At 53.2% G+C, this 12,096-nt stretch overlaps 1 protein-coding gene across 2 annotated transcripts in view; it reads left to right on the top strand.

The window, feature by feature from the left end:
* Nucleotides 1–10,357, top strand: part of TSPAN15 (tetraspanin 15) — a 56,536-nt gene extending 46,179 nt beyond the window's left edge. For both annotated transcript variants that reach the window (XM_054435768.2, XM_054435769.2), the window contains 4 exons: nt 977–1,093; nt 7,124–7,171; nt 8,818–8,934; nt 9,523–10,357. In XM_054435768.2, coding sequence (XP_054291743.1) covers nt 977–1,093; nt 7,124–7,171; nt 8,818–8,934; nt 9,523–9,672 — 432 coding nt within the window. In that variant the 3' untranslated portion in view covers nt 9,673–10,357. The remainder of the gene's footprint in view (nt 1–976; nt 1,094–7,123; nt 7,172–8,817; nt 8,935–9,522) is intronic.
* Nucleotides 10,358–12,096: the final 1,739 nt, after the last annotated feature.

The raw sequence follows: 12,096 nt of genomic DNA, 5'->3' as shown, positions 1-12,096 counted from the left end.
CTGGCTGGCAAAGCTTTGCATGGTCCAGCCTGTGCCGCCCTTTCAGCCTCATGCTCTGCACTCTCTCTGTTCCAGGCTTGCTGGCCTCCGCACCTGCTGCTGAAATACAAGCTTGTTTCTGCGTGGGGCCTTTGCATGGGTCGGCTGGCTTCTTTCTGTTTCCATGTTTCAGATGAAATATCCTCTCTACAAAGAGCTCTTTCATGACCTGCCAACCTAGAGCTGCCCCTCCCCACTCTTCCCCGATTTCTTCATTTCCGGGGTGCACAGCACCTTTCCATCCAGTGCTCACTCTCTGTCTCTCTACTGGAATGTGTTCCACCTGAGCAGGGGCTGCGTTGCTTTTGCTCACCCTGTCTCTCCAGTGCCCAGGACAACGCCAAGACAGTGCCCAGGCACATACCAGCCATCAGGAGGGTTACTAACTACTTCCTACAGGAGCGGGGAGGGGAGGCAGGGAGGGGCTCAGCTAAGGGGAGAGCTCCAGGCAGGTTGTGAGGTGCGGGTGCTCTCCTTGCTAAGGGCAGGGCCAGCTGAGCTGGATGGGGTGGCTCCTAGGGCGGGTGCAAAGGTCGGTTGAGGTGCAGGGACTTTCACAGAATCATGCTTGGTCTCTGGGACTTTAAGGGCCATCTTTTCCAGCCTAGCACCTGCATTTGGGGACACAAAGATGAAGAAAGTGAAGGCCAGTTGTCAAGGAAGGACCTTTCCTCCCAGTGCCTAGTCACTACCCTGATATCCCACCAAGAGGCAGCCCAGCCTTGGCTTCCATACCTCTCCAGTGACAGGGGGTTCACTACCCTCTAGGCAGCCATGCCACACTTTGACAGCTCTGACTTGAAAGTGTACAGCCTCTCCCTGCCCCAGGGTGACCCACATAATAAACTGCGTCCGTCTCCTGACAGGGCCCCTTCCTGTTGTCTGAGCAGGGCCTGGGCGATGACGGCAGCTCCTCTTTCCTGCTTGCTTCCCTCAGTTCAAGTGCTGTGGCGGGGAGGATTACCGAGATTGGAGCAAGAATCAGTACCACGACTGCAGTGCCCCTGGACCCCTGGCCTGTGGGGTGCCCTACACCTGCTGCATCAGGAACACGGTAGACACTGCTCCTGTGGGGGCTGGGGGGCTGTCGGGGACCCCAGATGGTACAAATCTTCTCTTGTCTCTCTTCCCAACTTGAAGATGGGTGGTGTGGGTGGATGGCAGGGAAGTAGCAGTTGGTGGCAGAGCAGAGGCTTTCCTGATTCTCAAGGGCTCCTGAAAGTGGAGCTTCTAGGGGTCGGGGGTAGGGAGACCACGTCTTTCTTAGTGGTGTTGGTTAACATCTATTGAGCACCTACCTTGTGCAGGCCTGCTCTGGGCACTTTGGTGGTATTTACTCATTGACTATTCACGACAACCCTGTGAGGCACGTACTGTTATTTTACCCACTTTACAGATGAGGAAATTGAGGCACCCAAAGGCTGGGTGTCTTGCCCAAGGTTGGCAGGGCTGGGATGAAGTGCAGGCAGCTGTTGCCTGAGCTACACTCTGGAGAACTGTGCAGGCCAGGTGAGGGCAGGAAGGAGAGGTGCCCAGGCCAGGGGAGCTTAGCGGGGGTAGCTGGCTCTGCAGCATTAGTGGAGGCAGGCAGGACCTGCACCTTGGGCATCTCCATTGGTCTTTGGCCTTGAGGTCCAGGTGATCATCAGCAGCAGAGTACTTGGAAGAGGGTCTGGTGACGTAAATGCCAGCCTCTTCCTCTCCCCAGCACAATCCTCTCGGCTCTGTCACCTTGGTCATTTGGGATGATGTCTTGTGTAGTCAGCGCTTAAGTGAAAGGCTTCATCAGTCCTTGTGTTTGACAAATGTGTCCAGAAACTGTTTCAGGATTGGAACGAGGTGGAGAGCTTTGCAATTACTCATGGCCCAGATAGTCATGGAAAGTTTCTCTCCTGACATCGCCACCATTCTGTGCCCACTGCCGGATTCTGTAAACCAAGCAGCTGCGGGTGGGGGCCTCGCCCATGAGTCAGAGAGCCAGTGCCAAGTGCACTAGCTCTAAAAAAGGCCGGGCCAGGAGGGAAGCTTTGTTTGGAAATGTTAGCTGCCATTTTAGGGTAGTTCTCTGGGAAGTGGGGTGCTGAGGAGGAGCAGAGTTTCCAGAGAGGCCTGCATGGGTTGATCCTGAACCTCATCACCCAGGGCAGCAGCATCTGAATACCTAAGCTGAGATGTGGAAGCCGAACTTGTATTCATTCATTCATTCAACAAATATTGGCTGTGAACCTACTCTATGCCAGACACATTTCCAGGTTCTGGGGGCGTAGCAAACAAAGTCTCTGCCCGCATGGAGGTGACATCCTAGTGGAGAAAACTGACAAAATAAGTAAAAGATAGAGGGTCATAAATGCTAAGTAGAAAAAGAAAGTAGGGCATGGAGGATTGCAGTTTGGGATACTGAGAAAGGTGGGATCTGGGTGAAGCTCTGAAGAAAGTGAGGAAGGTGTCTGGGGGAGGGGCATTCCTGGCAGCAAGAACAGCTGTGCAAAGGCCCCAGGTGGGAATCACCCCAGGGCGTCTGAGAAATGCATGGAGTGGCTGGAGCAGAGGGAGCACAGGGGAGGATGGTAGGAGGTGGAGTCAGGGAGGTCATGGGTACCCCGAAGGCCACAGGCAGGACTGTGGGGCGCCCTTGAGTGATGGACCATACAGGGCTGCATGGAAGAGTGGCACTCTGACTTGGTTTTACAAGAATCAGTCTGGCTGTTGTGAGGGACATGCTAGATGCAGGGATAGAGTTAGGGGCTGATATGCAGTGATCCAGGGGTCACAGGTCATCTTGTCCAGGAAGGTGCTCTTGGATCAACACCTGTGGAAGCGGGAGCCAGAAGCGGGATTGGGCAATGAAGGGAGTTGAGCAGTGATGCAGCCTCAGCTCAGTTCGGCTGGAGGCCTCAGCCACATCTACGAGGACAGCCCTTCAGAGTTGTCCCCTACTGGGGTGAGGGGGCCAGGCCTTCACAATCCCACCCACATTGACCAGGCATTGCATGAGTCCAGTGGTCTGCCCAAGAAGGGACTTGCTGGCTCTGTTCAGCCAAGAACAGACTAATATAGCAAGAGGAAAGAGAGGGATTGATTGATGATAAGGAATTGGCTTGTGTAATTATGGAGGCGGGCAAGTCCCAAGATCTGCAGGGTGAGTCGGCAGGCTGGAGACCCAGGAGAGCTGAGGGTGGAGTTCCCATTCAAAGGTTGGTCAGGCTTCAAACCTAGGAAGAGCCAGCATTTCAGTTCAAGCCCGAAGGTAGCCAAGCAGGGAGAATTCTCTTATGGTCACTGAGGAGAGGGCAGTCTTTTGTTCTGTTCAGGCCTTCACCGATCAGATAAGACCTCTCCCCCTTGGACAGGGCCATCTGCTTTACTTAGTCTGCTGATTTAAACATTAGCCTCATGCAGAAACACCCCCGCAGAGACACCCAGGATAATGTCTGGCCAAATATCTGGGTATCCCATGGCCCGGTCATGTTGACATACAAAATTAATGATCACATGAAGTAGTTACTGCAGGGGGCTGACAGCTAAGGGCTCCCCACAGCATCCCTGCACCAGGGAGGAGAAGACAGATGCTTGGAGCTGGGTGGTGGTGGTGGTGGAAGTGGCAAACCGTGGTGACATTCTGGCTGTATTTTGCAAGTAAGCCTACAGGATTTGCTGGCATAGCAGATGTGGGCGATGAATGAAAGAGAAATCAAGGAGGATACCCAGGTTTTGGTCTGAGCCACAGGAAAGACGGGGCTGCCACTGCCTGAGAGGGGAGGACTGCAAGGAGGCAGGTTGGGTGACCAGGAGCTCACCGTGGACATGGGGGGTTTGAGAGCCTGTTCAGCATCCCAGCAGGGATGTCAAAGATGCGGTTGGATATAGGAGTCTGGAGTTCTGGGAACGACTAGGCTAGGGGTGTAAACACAGACATCATCTGCAGAGAGGATAGAATCTAAAGACAGCATCTGAATGAGAGCACCGAGGTAGGGAGGAGCCTTCCCCTGGCCGGGGTTATCTGACCCTGTGTTACACATGACCATTGATTCTCCCTGTGCCACCACACCTGGATGATTTTCTCTAAATGTGAAACAGGGCGTTCCCTTCCTCCATAGAACTGGTTGATTTGTGTCCAGATCTATTTATTTTACACTGTACTATTCAACCTGGGATTTGAATGAGTACACAGGAAATATGTAGTGTAAAAAACTAAAATAGCATTAAAAATCAGGACTGTGGAAATTGTATTCTCAGATAGGAGGCCTAGATGATGGAGAAAAATATAAAATCCTGCTATCTAAGCCTCAGGACCTCATGGACTCACTGAAAAGGAGCTGAGCCTCGTGTCTGGTGGCTTGGAGCAGGGCTCCGCCACCTCCGGGCCATGAACCAGTACTGGTCAGTGGCTTGTTAGGAACCAGGTCACACAACAGGAGGTGAGCAGAGGGTGAGGGAACATTACCACCTGAGCTCCACCTCCTGTCACATCAGCAGCAGCATTAGAGTCTCATAGCATGAACCCTATTTTAAAATGTGCATGCAAGGGACCTAGGCTGCGTGCTCCTTATGAGAATCAAACTAATGCCTGATGATCTGAGATGGAACGGTTTCATCCCGATACCATCACCCCCCACCCCCCGCACCCCATCCTGTGGAAAAATTGTTTTCCTTGAAACCAGTCTCTGGTGCCAGAAAGGTTGGAGACCACTGGCTTAGAGTTTCCTGGCAACCAAAAGGAAAAGGGAGACATGGTCTGCTACATTGTTACTGTTGAGCAGAACATACCAGTTCTTCAGGGAAAGTAACTTTTTCCCTAACACTCAGCTTTAAAAGAAATGTCTTATGTGAGCTTCCAATAGAGGATTTGAGCCATAGAAGTTCACAAAGGGCTGTAAAATCTGGTTATACCAGGATATATCCCTGGGAGATGTTGGTGCAGAGGGCAGAGTGCTTCTACATTAAATGGCTCCAGACTGCTGTGCCTGCTGAGCTCTTGGGACCAATTTTCATGTACCTCCCCTCCCTTGTTGTTGGCTACCCCTTGGGGGCCTGTTGTGAAGGCCCCTCTCCCTGTCCCCATTAGCTGCTCAGTCTTTTCAGGGTGAGAGGATGCACACACGAACGTTGCTGTGATCTTCTGGCTGCCCAGGAGTCCCCCTTCTGACTTCCTGTCCTGTGGCCCCGTGCAGGATGGAACCTGGTCTTGGGGCCTGTGAACTTCAGCAGAGCCTCTTGCAGAATATCGATTCTATGGTCAGGCAGGTAAACCCAGGCAGGCTTTACTTTTGGAAAGACTATGGATGCATCGTATCCCCTCACCCCTTGGTGGGGGGCTCTCCTGGCAGGGTGAGGTGAGTCCCCCCTGGGCCTGGAGAAGGGTTCTGGGCTCAGATGCCAGAGAGGCCTCTGCCAGTTGCCTGTGTGCTAGGAGACTCATCCCCCAAGGTCATCAGAGCTGGCCCAGTGAAGTCACTCTTGTCACCTCCCTACGTACCATGCAGCTTACCTATTTGTTACGCTCATTATCTCCCTGTCTACAGTGTAAGTTCCATGAAGGCAGGGACTTTGTCTTGTTGTTCTGTATTTCAAGTGACTAGAACTGGGATTGGCATGCAATAGGTGCTTAGTTAATATTTGTTCAATGAACGAATGAATGAACCAACGAGATGGGAAGCACTCACTCCCATCACGTGCCGATGCACCTGCTCTCCAGGCCTGACCCTCTCCATAGGGGTTGTGTTTATGGCCTGGAAGGGCCAAAAACACTGGCTGACTAATGCCCAGTGGGCACTGGGCATGGCTGGGACTGAGGCTACCTGGAGAACCAGCTAAATCAAGAGAAGTTATCTTGCCTGCACATCAAGCCCTGACATTTAGAATGACCTAGATGACATCTGAGGCCCAACCCTCTCTCTTGGAAGGAGAGAAAACACCCTCCATTACCTTTCCAGAGGCTGGAATTGCGAACAAATCACGCCAGCCAGCATTCTTGTGCTTCTCCATGTGCCCAGCCCCATGATAAGCACTTTATATGTGTATCTCACTTTATGTCCAAAACAGCCCTAGGAGGTGAGTTCTGTGATCATCACAACCTATTCATTCATTCATTTGCTCAGTTAACAAATACGTATTGAGTACCTCTGCGTGCCAGTTCCTTAGCAGCCCACCTAAGGTTGGTCACAGCTCCTAAGTGGCAGAGCAGGATCTGGACCCAGGAAATGTGACGCCAGAGGGCATGCTGGGGGCTCTGCTGTTGCCCTCCTGAGTCATCACTGGCGCCTGCAGCACTCATCCCCCATGGCAGCGTTCACTTAGATATAGAGGAGCAGGGCTGGGGGAGGTCATGGGCTGGACCAGGAAGTCTCACTTTCTTCCCTGGTGGTTGGAGAAGGAGACCCTGCACGGCACAGGTGGTGATGGGAAGTGCCCGCGGCAGCCTGTGAGTTAGGGCCTGCCTGGGGAGGGGTTTGATGAGGTCTAGGGCGTGACCACAGGTTTCCCTATGCCTGAATTAATCAGTAGTCGGGAGTTCTGGAGAGCACCTCTCTTCCCAAGAAGGAAGTTTTGGCAGCACTCTCCGCTGGTGAAGCAGTGGTCTATGGAACAGGGTAGCGTGGCCAGGGGCCCTGGCCTGGACTTCGGGTAAACCACAGCTGACCCTGTGCCAGCTGTAGTCTGAGGTTTTCCTCCCCAAGAGCCAGCAGCGCAGGAACAGCCCCACCCCGACCTCTGAGACGGTGCAGCCCCAACCTGACCTCTGAGACGGTGTGAGCAAAGCGGTGCTCTGGGGCAGTCATAGCCCGGGAGCCTGGGCAGCACACCTTTCTCTGGGGTCCTGATCTGCTGCTAGTGGAGGGGTGGTTCTCCCATGTAAAAGTCATGGAACCTGCATTCCTACAGTTTTTTCACGGGGCATTTCTTGGAGGAGGAGGTGGTTATGATGGAGACTCAAGCCAGACTGCCTGGGTTGGAATCTCAGCTCCATCCCTGCTGGACAGTGCAACTCTGTGCTTCGGTTTTCATCTGTAAAATGGGTAGGATAATAGTGCCTTTTTGAGTTAGAACCATTATAAATATTAGCTATTATACATTTCCATTTCAGACAGAAGTTGTCAACACCATGTGTGGCTACAAAACTATCGACAAGGAGGTAATGTCTTTGAAATGCCTTTCCCTGGAAATGTTGCTCTTCCTGTTCCACCCTGCGGTGATTGGAGGGGTTTATTGAGGTCGGGGTCCTGGCCACTGAGATTTTCCAACATTCCTGGCTGTGACCCAGAGCCAGGACTGCTGGGGTTTTCCACCCCCACCCAGACACAGAAGGGCTCAGGGAACCAAGAATTCCCCCAGGCTGGGAGATGCCACCTGTCAGGGTTTGCTGAGCACCTACTGTGGGCTGGTCCACATGAAGCCACCACGGCCCTTCCTGGTACCCACAGCGTGCTGTGTGCCCAGCCATGCTCAGCACCAGCTTGCCTCTGCCCCTGGGGCCACCTGGGACCCAGGAGTCCTAGAGGATGGTAACCCCCTCTGGGGGTTGCTCCTGGGTCGGCTTCCTGGGCAACACCCCTGGTCTAGGAGAGAAGCAGGGGTGGTGCTGAGAAGGGACCTAAAAGGAATGGTGACCTGACATGCAGAACAGTGGCTTTCAAAGTGGGGTCCCCAGTCCAGCAGCAACAGCGTCCCCTGGGAATGTGAGAAATGCACATTCTTTGGATGGGGCTAGTGGGTGATTCTGACACATGCTTGAGAGCCGTAGACCAGCAGTGGTTCTCAGCCCCTCAGAACCAATGGCCATTTTTATAACAAACAGTGATAATGTCCTATTTATTATCCCCAAGTGAAATTCACAGATAACCTACCTACATGCCCAATTCCAATATAATTAACATAATGATCTGAGATAAAGTAGAAATGAAATACAGCAATTTACAGCTGTTTAACATAGTTCATCATGTAAATGCTTAGGCAGTGGGGGGTGCAGAAGACACAGTGTAGTCAGGTGTCTGCACTGATGTGAGGCATCCCTGAGGCTATAGTAGCTACAGGGCAGCTGATATTGGGCATTGTGTTGGCGACTCACATACCATGGGCATCTTTTTTGCCATTGGCATGGTTTTTAAAAATGGTGAACAATTCTTGATAAAGTTCTGAATTAAATAATGTGTAATCATTCCTTAATTTATCTAGTAGTACTGGAAAAATCTTTGCATATTAAAACCAGTGCAGAAATGCTTTTTTTTTTTTTTTTTTTTTCCCTTAAGAGACAGACAGGGTCTCACTGTTGCCTAGGCTGGCCTCAAACTCCTAGGCTCAGGAAATCCTCCCAACTGAGCCTCCATAGTAGCTGGGACTGCAGGCACAGGCCACCATGCCCAACTCTGCTTTGTTTTTTATATGTACCTGGAGTGGGGCTATTGGCTTGGATAATTATAAATAGGCTTTTCATGTATGGAAAACATCCATGAGGCTTTCATGCAGGGACATCTGAGAAGCACACAGGCAGGGCAATTGTTTGTGGAGTAGGATTACCCTGAACTCTGCAGTCCCTCAGCCCCCAACCTCAATTGCTGGGGCAACCAAAAGTGCCACCACGGTGTCCCCAGTCCTCTCTGGAGAACAATACTGTCCATTAAGAATCAGAATCTAGGGTCACCTTCTCATGCTGCATATGGGAAACTGAGGATCACAGCGGTTGAGGGACTAGCCTGGACCTTGTGTAAATGGCAGAGTCGGGGCTGTGGCTCTTGCCAGGCGAGGTCCTCTGCTGGGCTGACCCAGCTCCTTCCCATGCAGCGTTTCAGTGTGCAGGATGTCATCTACGTGCGGGGCTGCACCAACGCCGTGATCATCTGGTTCATGGACAACTACACCATCATGGCGGGCATCCTCCTGGGCATCCTGCTCCCCCAGGTGGGCAGGCCATGGGTTCAGAGAAAGTGTGACTTGGTGATTGCAGAAGGGCAGAGAAGGTGCAGAAGGGAAGAGCGAAGAGGCTTTTTTCACAGAAGTCCAGGACTTGCCTGGGGAGGGCTGCATGGCTGGAAGGAGGGGCGAATGGCAATAGCAGTGGTGGTGAAGCTCTTCCAAGTGCTGCGCAGGCACTGCTGCTTCACTTCTTTTTGTGAGGGAGGCACTATTATAATGCCCATTTCACAGAGGAGGAAACTGAGGAGCAGCAAGCTTTAGTGACTTGTCAAGATCCCCTAGATAGTGTGTGGCAGAGCTGGGGTGGAGGCAGGAATCCCAGAAGGGAGGGGCCCTTGCTGATTGGGCACAGCGAGGAGCTCTGGGATTTCCTGGGAGGGGGAGAGGGGGCCCAGGTGGGAGCTTCTTGGGCAGTGTGGGTGCTGGGAGAAGTCTCTGCTGTGGGTGTTGCCCAGGTCACACAGGACCATGAGGGCTTGGGACTGGCTGCTTGGGTTTCTGGGACCCGGGAGCTGCAGGGAGGGCTGCCCTGATGCCCAGCAGGCCCTCACCAGCCCTGCCCCTTCTTCTCAGTTCCTGGGGGTGCTGCTGACACTGCTGTACATCACCCGGGTGGAGGACATCATCATGGAGCACTCTGTCACTGATGGGCTCCTGGGGCCCGGTGCCAAGCCCAGCGTGGAGGCGGCGGGCACAGGATGCTGCTTGTGCTACCCCAATTAGGGCCCAGCCTGCGATGGCAGCTCCAGCAAGGACCGTCTGGGATAGCACCTCTCAGTCAACATCATGGGGCTGGACAGGGCTGTGGCCCCTCTGCCCACACTCAGTATTGACCAAAGCCAGGGCTGTGTGTGCCTGTGTGTGGGTCCCACGGCTGCTGCCTCCCAGGGGCCGGAGCCTGGGCCTCCCCTAAGAGGCTTCCCCGAGGCAGCTCTGGAATCTGTGCCCACCTGGGGCCTGGGGAACAAGGCCCTCCCTTCTCCAGGCCTGGGCTGCGGGGGAGGGAGAGCCTGGGGCTCCGATCAGGGCCCATTTCATCTCTGGCAGTGCCTTGGCCAGTGGTATTCAAGGCAGTTTTGTAGCACCTGTAATCGGGGAGAGGGAGTGTGCCCCTTGGGGCAGGAGGGAAGGGCATCAGGGGAAAGGCAGGAGGGAAGAGCTGTCCCCGCAGCCACGCCCATGGCCAGGTTGGCCTCTTCTCAGCCTCCCAGGTGCCTTGAGCCCTCTTGCAAGGGCGGCTGCTTCCTTGAGCCTAGTTTTTTTACGTGATTTTTTTAACATTCATTTTTTTGTACAGATAACAGGAGTTTCTGACTAATCAAAGCTGGTATTTCCCCGCATGTCTTATTCTTGCCCTTCCCCCAACCAGTTTGTTAATCAAACAATAAAAACATGATTTTTTTTTTTTTTTTTCCTTTCCTGTGTGCTGTTTTGTTGGGGTGGGGGTAAGGAAGGCTGCAACCTGGATTTGGAAACCCCTTGTGGATGCGAGGATGAAGGGGGTGCATGGGGTGAAGATTTGGCATAGCTTGGGATACAGGCCGGGGGTGGGGGGCGGGGGGGGAAGCCTCAGGGCCGGAGGTGACCACGCCTATTTTACCAAGAACCGAGGGAAACAGCCTGGGCCAGGTACAGCATGAGGCTCCACCTCCAGGAAATGGGGTGGACGGGGTGGGGGACCAGAGAAGCGGAGTTGCCCACAGGTCCACCTACAGCGCTCCCTGCAGCCCTCAGTGTGCCCAATGGCTGCCGCGCAACGCATGCAGAGCGTGGTGTCGGTCGACCCCTGCTGGAGATGCCGGGACTTGCGTGGATCAGTCCACCCAAAGTTTCGGGCCCCAAGACATGGGATCTAGATTTTTTTGTGAGGCTCTTAGTAGCCAGGGCAATAGAAATAAAGTAGCAAGAGGCCGGGCACGGTGGCTCACGCCTGTAACCCCAGCACTTTGGGAGGCTGAGGTGGGCCATCACGAGGTCAGGTGTTCAAGACCAGCCTGACCAACATAGTGAAACCCCATCTCTACTAAAAATACAAAAATTAGCCGGGCATGGTGGTGCGCGCCTGTAGTTCCAGCTACTCAGGAGGCTAAGGCAGGAGAATCGCTTGAACCTGGGAGGCGGAGGTTGTGGTGAGCTGAGATCATGCCACTGTACTCCAGCCTGGGCAACAGAGTGAGACTCCATCTCAAAAAAAAAGAAATAAAGCAGCAAGAGCCCCAAACCTGAAGAACTCTAACGGTGGGAACTGTCTATACACCCAGAAGTTAAGTGGTCAGATGCTTGGTCTGCCATGGGTGCTAAACCCATGTGTAAGAAGGGGCAGGAGGAGGGTATTTTAAAGTATGCAATAACACAACAATAACAAACACACCAGAGAGCATACTTTGCCAGGAACGATATTAACTCCTTTAATCCTCATGACTAGGGTAATTATTATCTCCATTTTATTAGTGGGGAAACTGAGGCACAGGGCAGTTAAGTAACTTGCCCAGGCAGGCAGCTGGTAAGTGACAAAGCCATGACTTGAGCCCAGGTAGGATCTCTTGAGCCACTCAGCCCCTCTGCTGTACTGTCTCTGTTGCCTCCTGTGCACACATGGTACTAGGCGTGCAAAACCAGTGGAGGCTGCAGCTGCTTCTGAAGCTCTGTCCCGGGGATATTCACTGTAGCCACTGCTGCAGCCTCTGTCTTGTCCCACTTTGACCTAATGGACACAAGGCCAGGTCAAGCTCTGTGTCTGGCTGGAGGCCTTGTAGTCCTGGGGCTCTGGCTGTTCTGAGAACCACTTTTGTGCCCAGAGGGGAGATGGCAGCTGCCTTTAGGGACAGCAGGATGGCAGAGGCACCGTAGGAGACAGGCTGGTCTGAATCACTTATCCAAGGTCACATTACCTGGAACCCGGAACCCGGACCCCTTGTCTTCCCTGTTTCCAGCACCACTTACAGACACCCCTCTACCTCACACTGCACCCCTGGCCAGCTGCTTGTGTGGACCAGCACTGGTGCCACAGATGGCTAAGCTCCAGCAGACACTCATCTCCTCTTTTCCAAACCTTGGTCACTCACCTCTCAAGAAATGGAAGCATAAATATCTTATTTTTTTGAGAAGTGTGTGTTCATATCCTTCGCCCACTTTTTGATGGGGTTG

Source organism: Pongo pygmaeus, chromosome 8 (assembly GCF_028885625.2).
Source record: "Pongo pygmaeus isolate AG05252 chromosome 8, NHGRI_mPonPyg2-v2.0_pri, whole genome shotgun sequence".
Lineage (NCBI taxonomy): Eukaryota > Metazoa > Chordata > Mammalia > Primates > Hominidae > Pongo > Pongo pygmaeus.
Note: the sequence above shows the minus strand (reverse complement) of the source record. Positions and strands in the feature narration are given on the sequence as shown.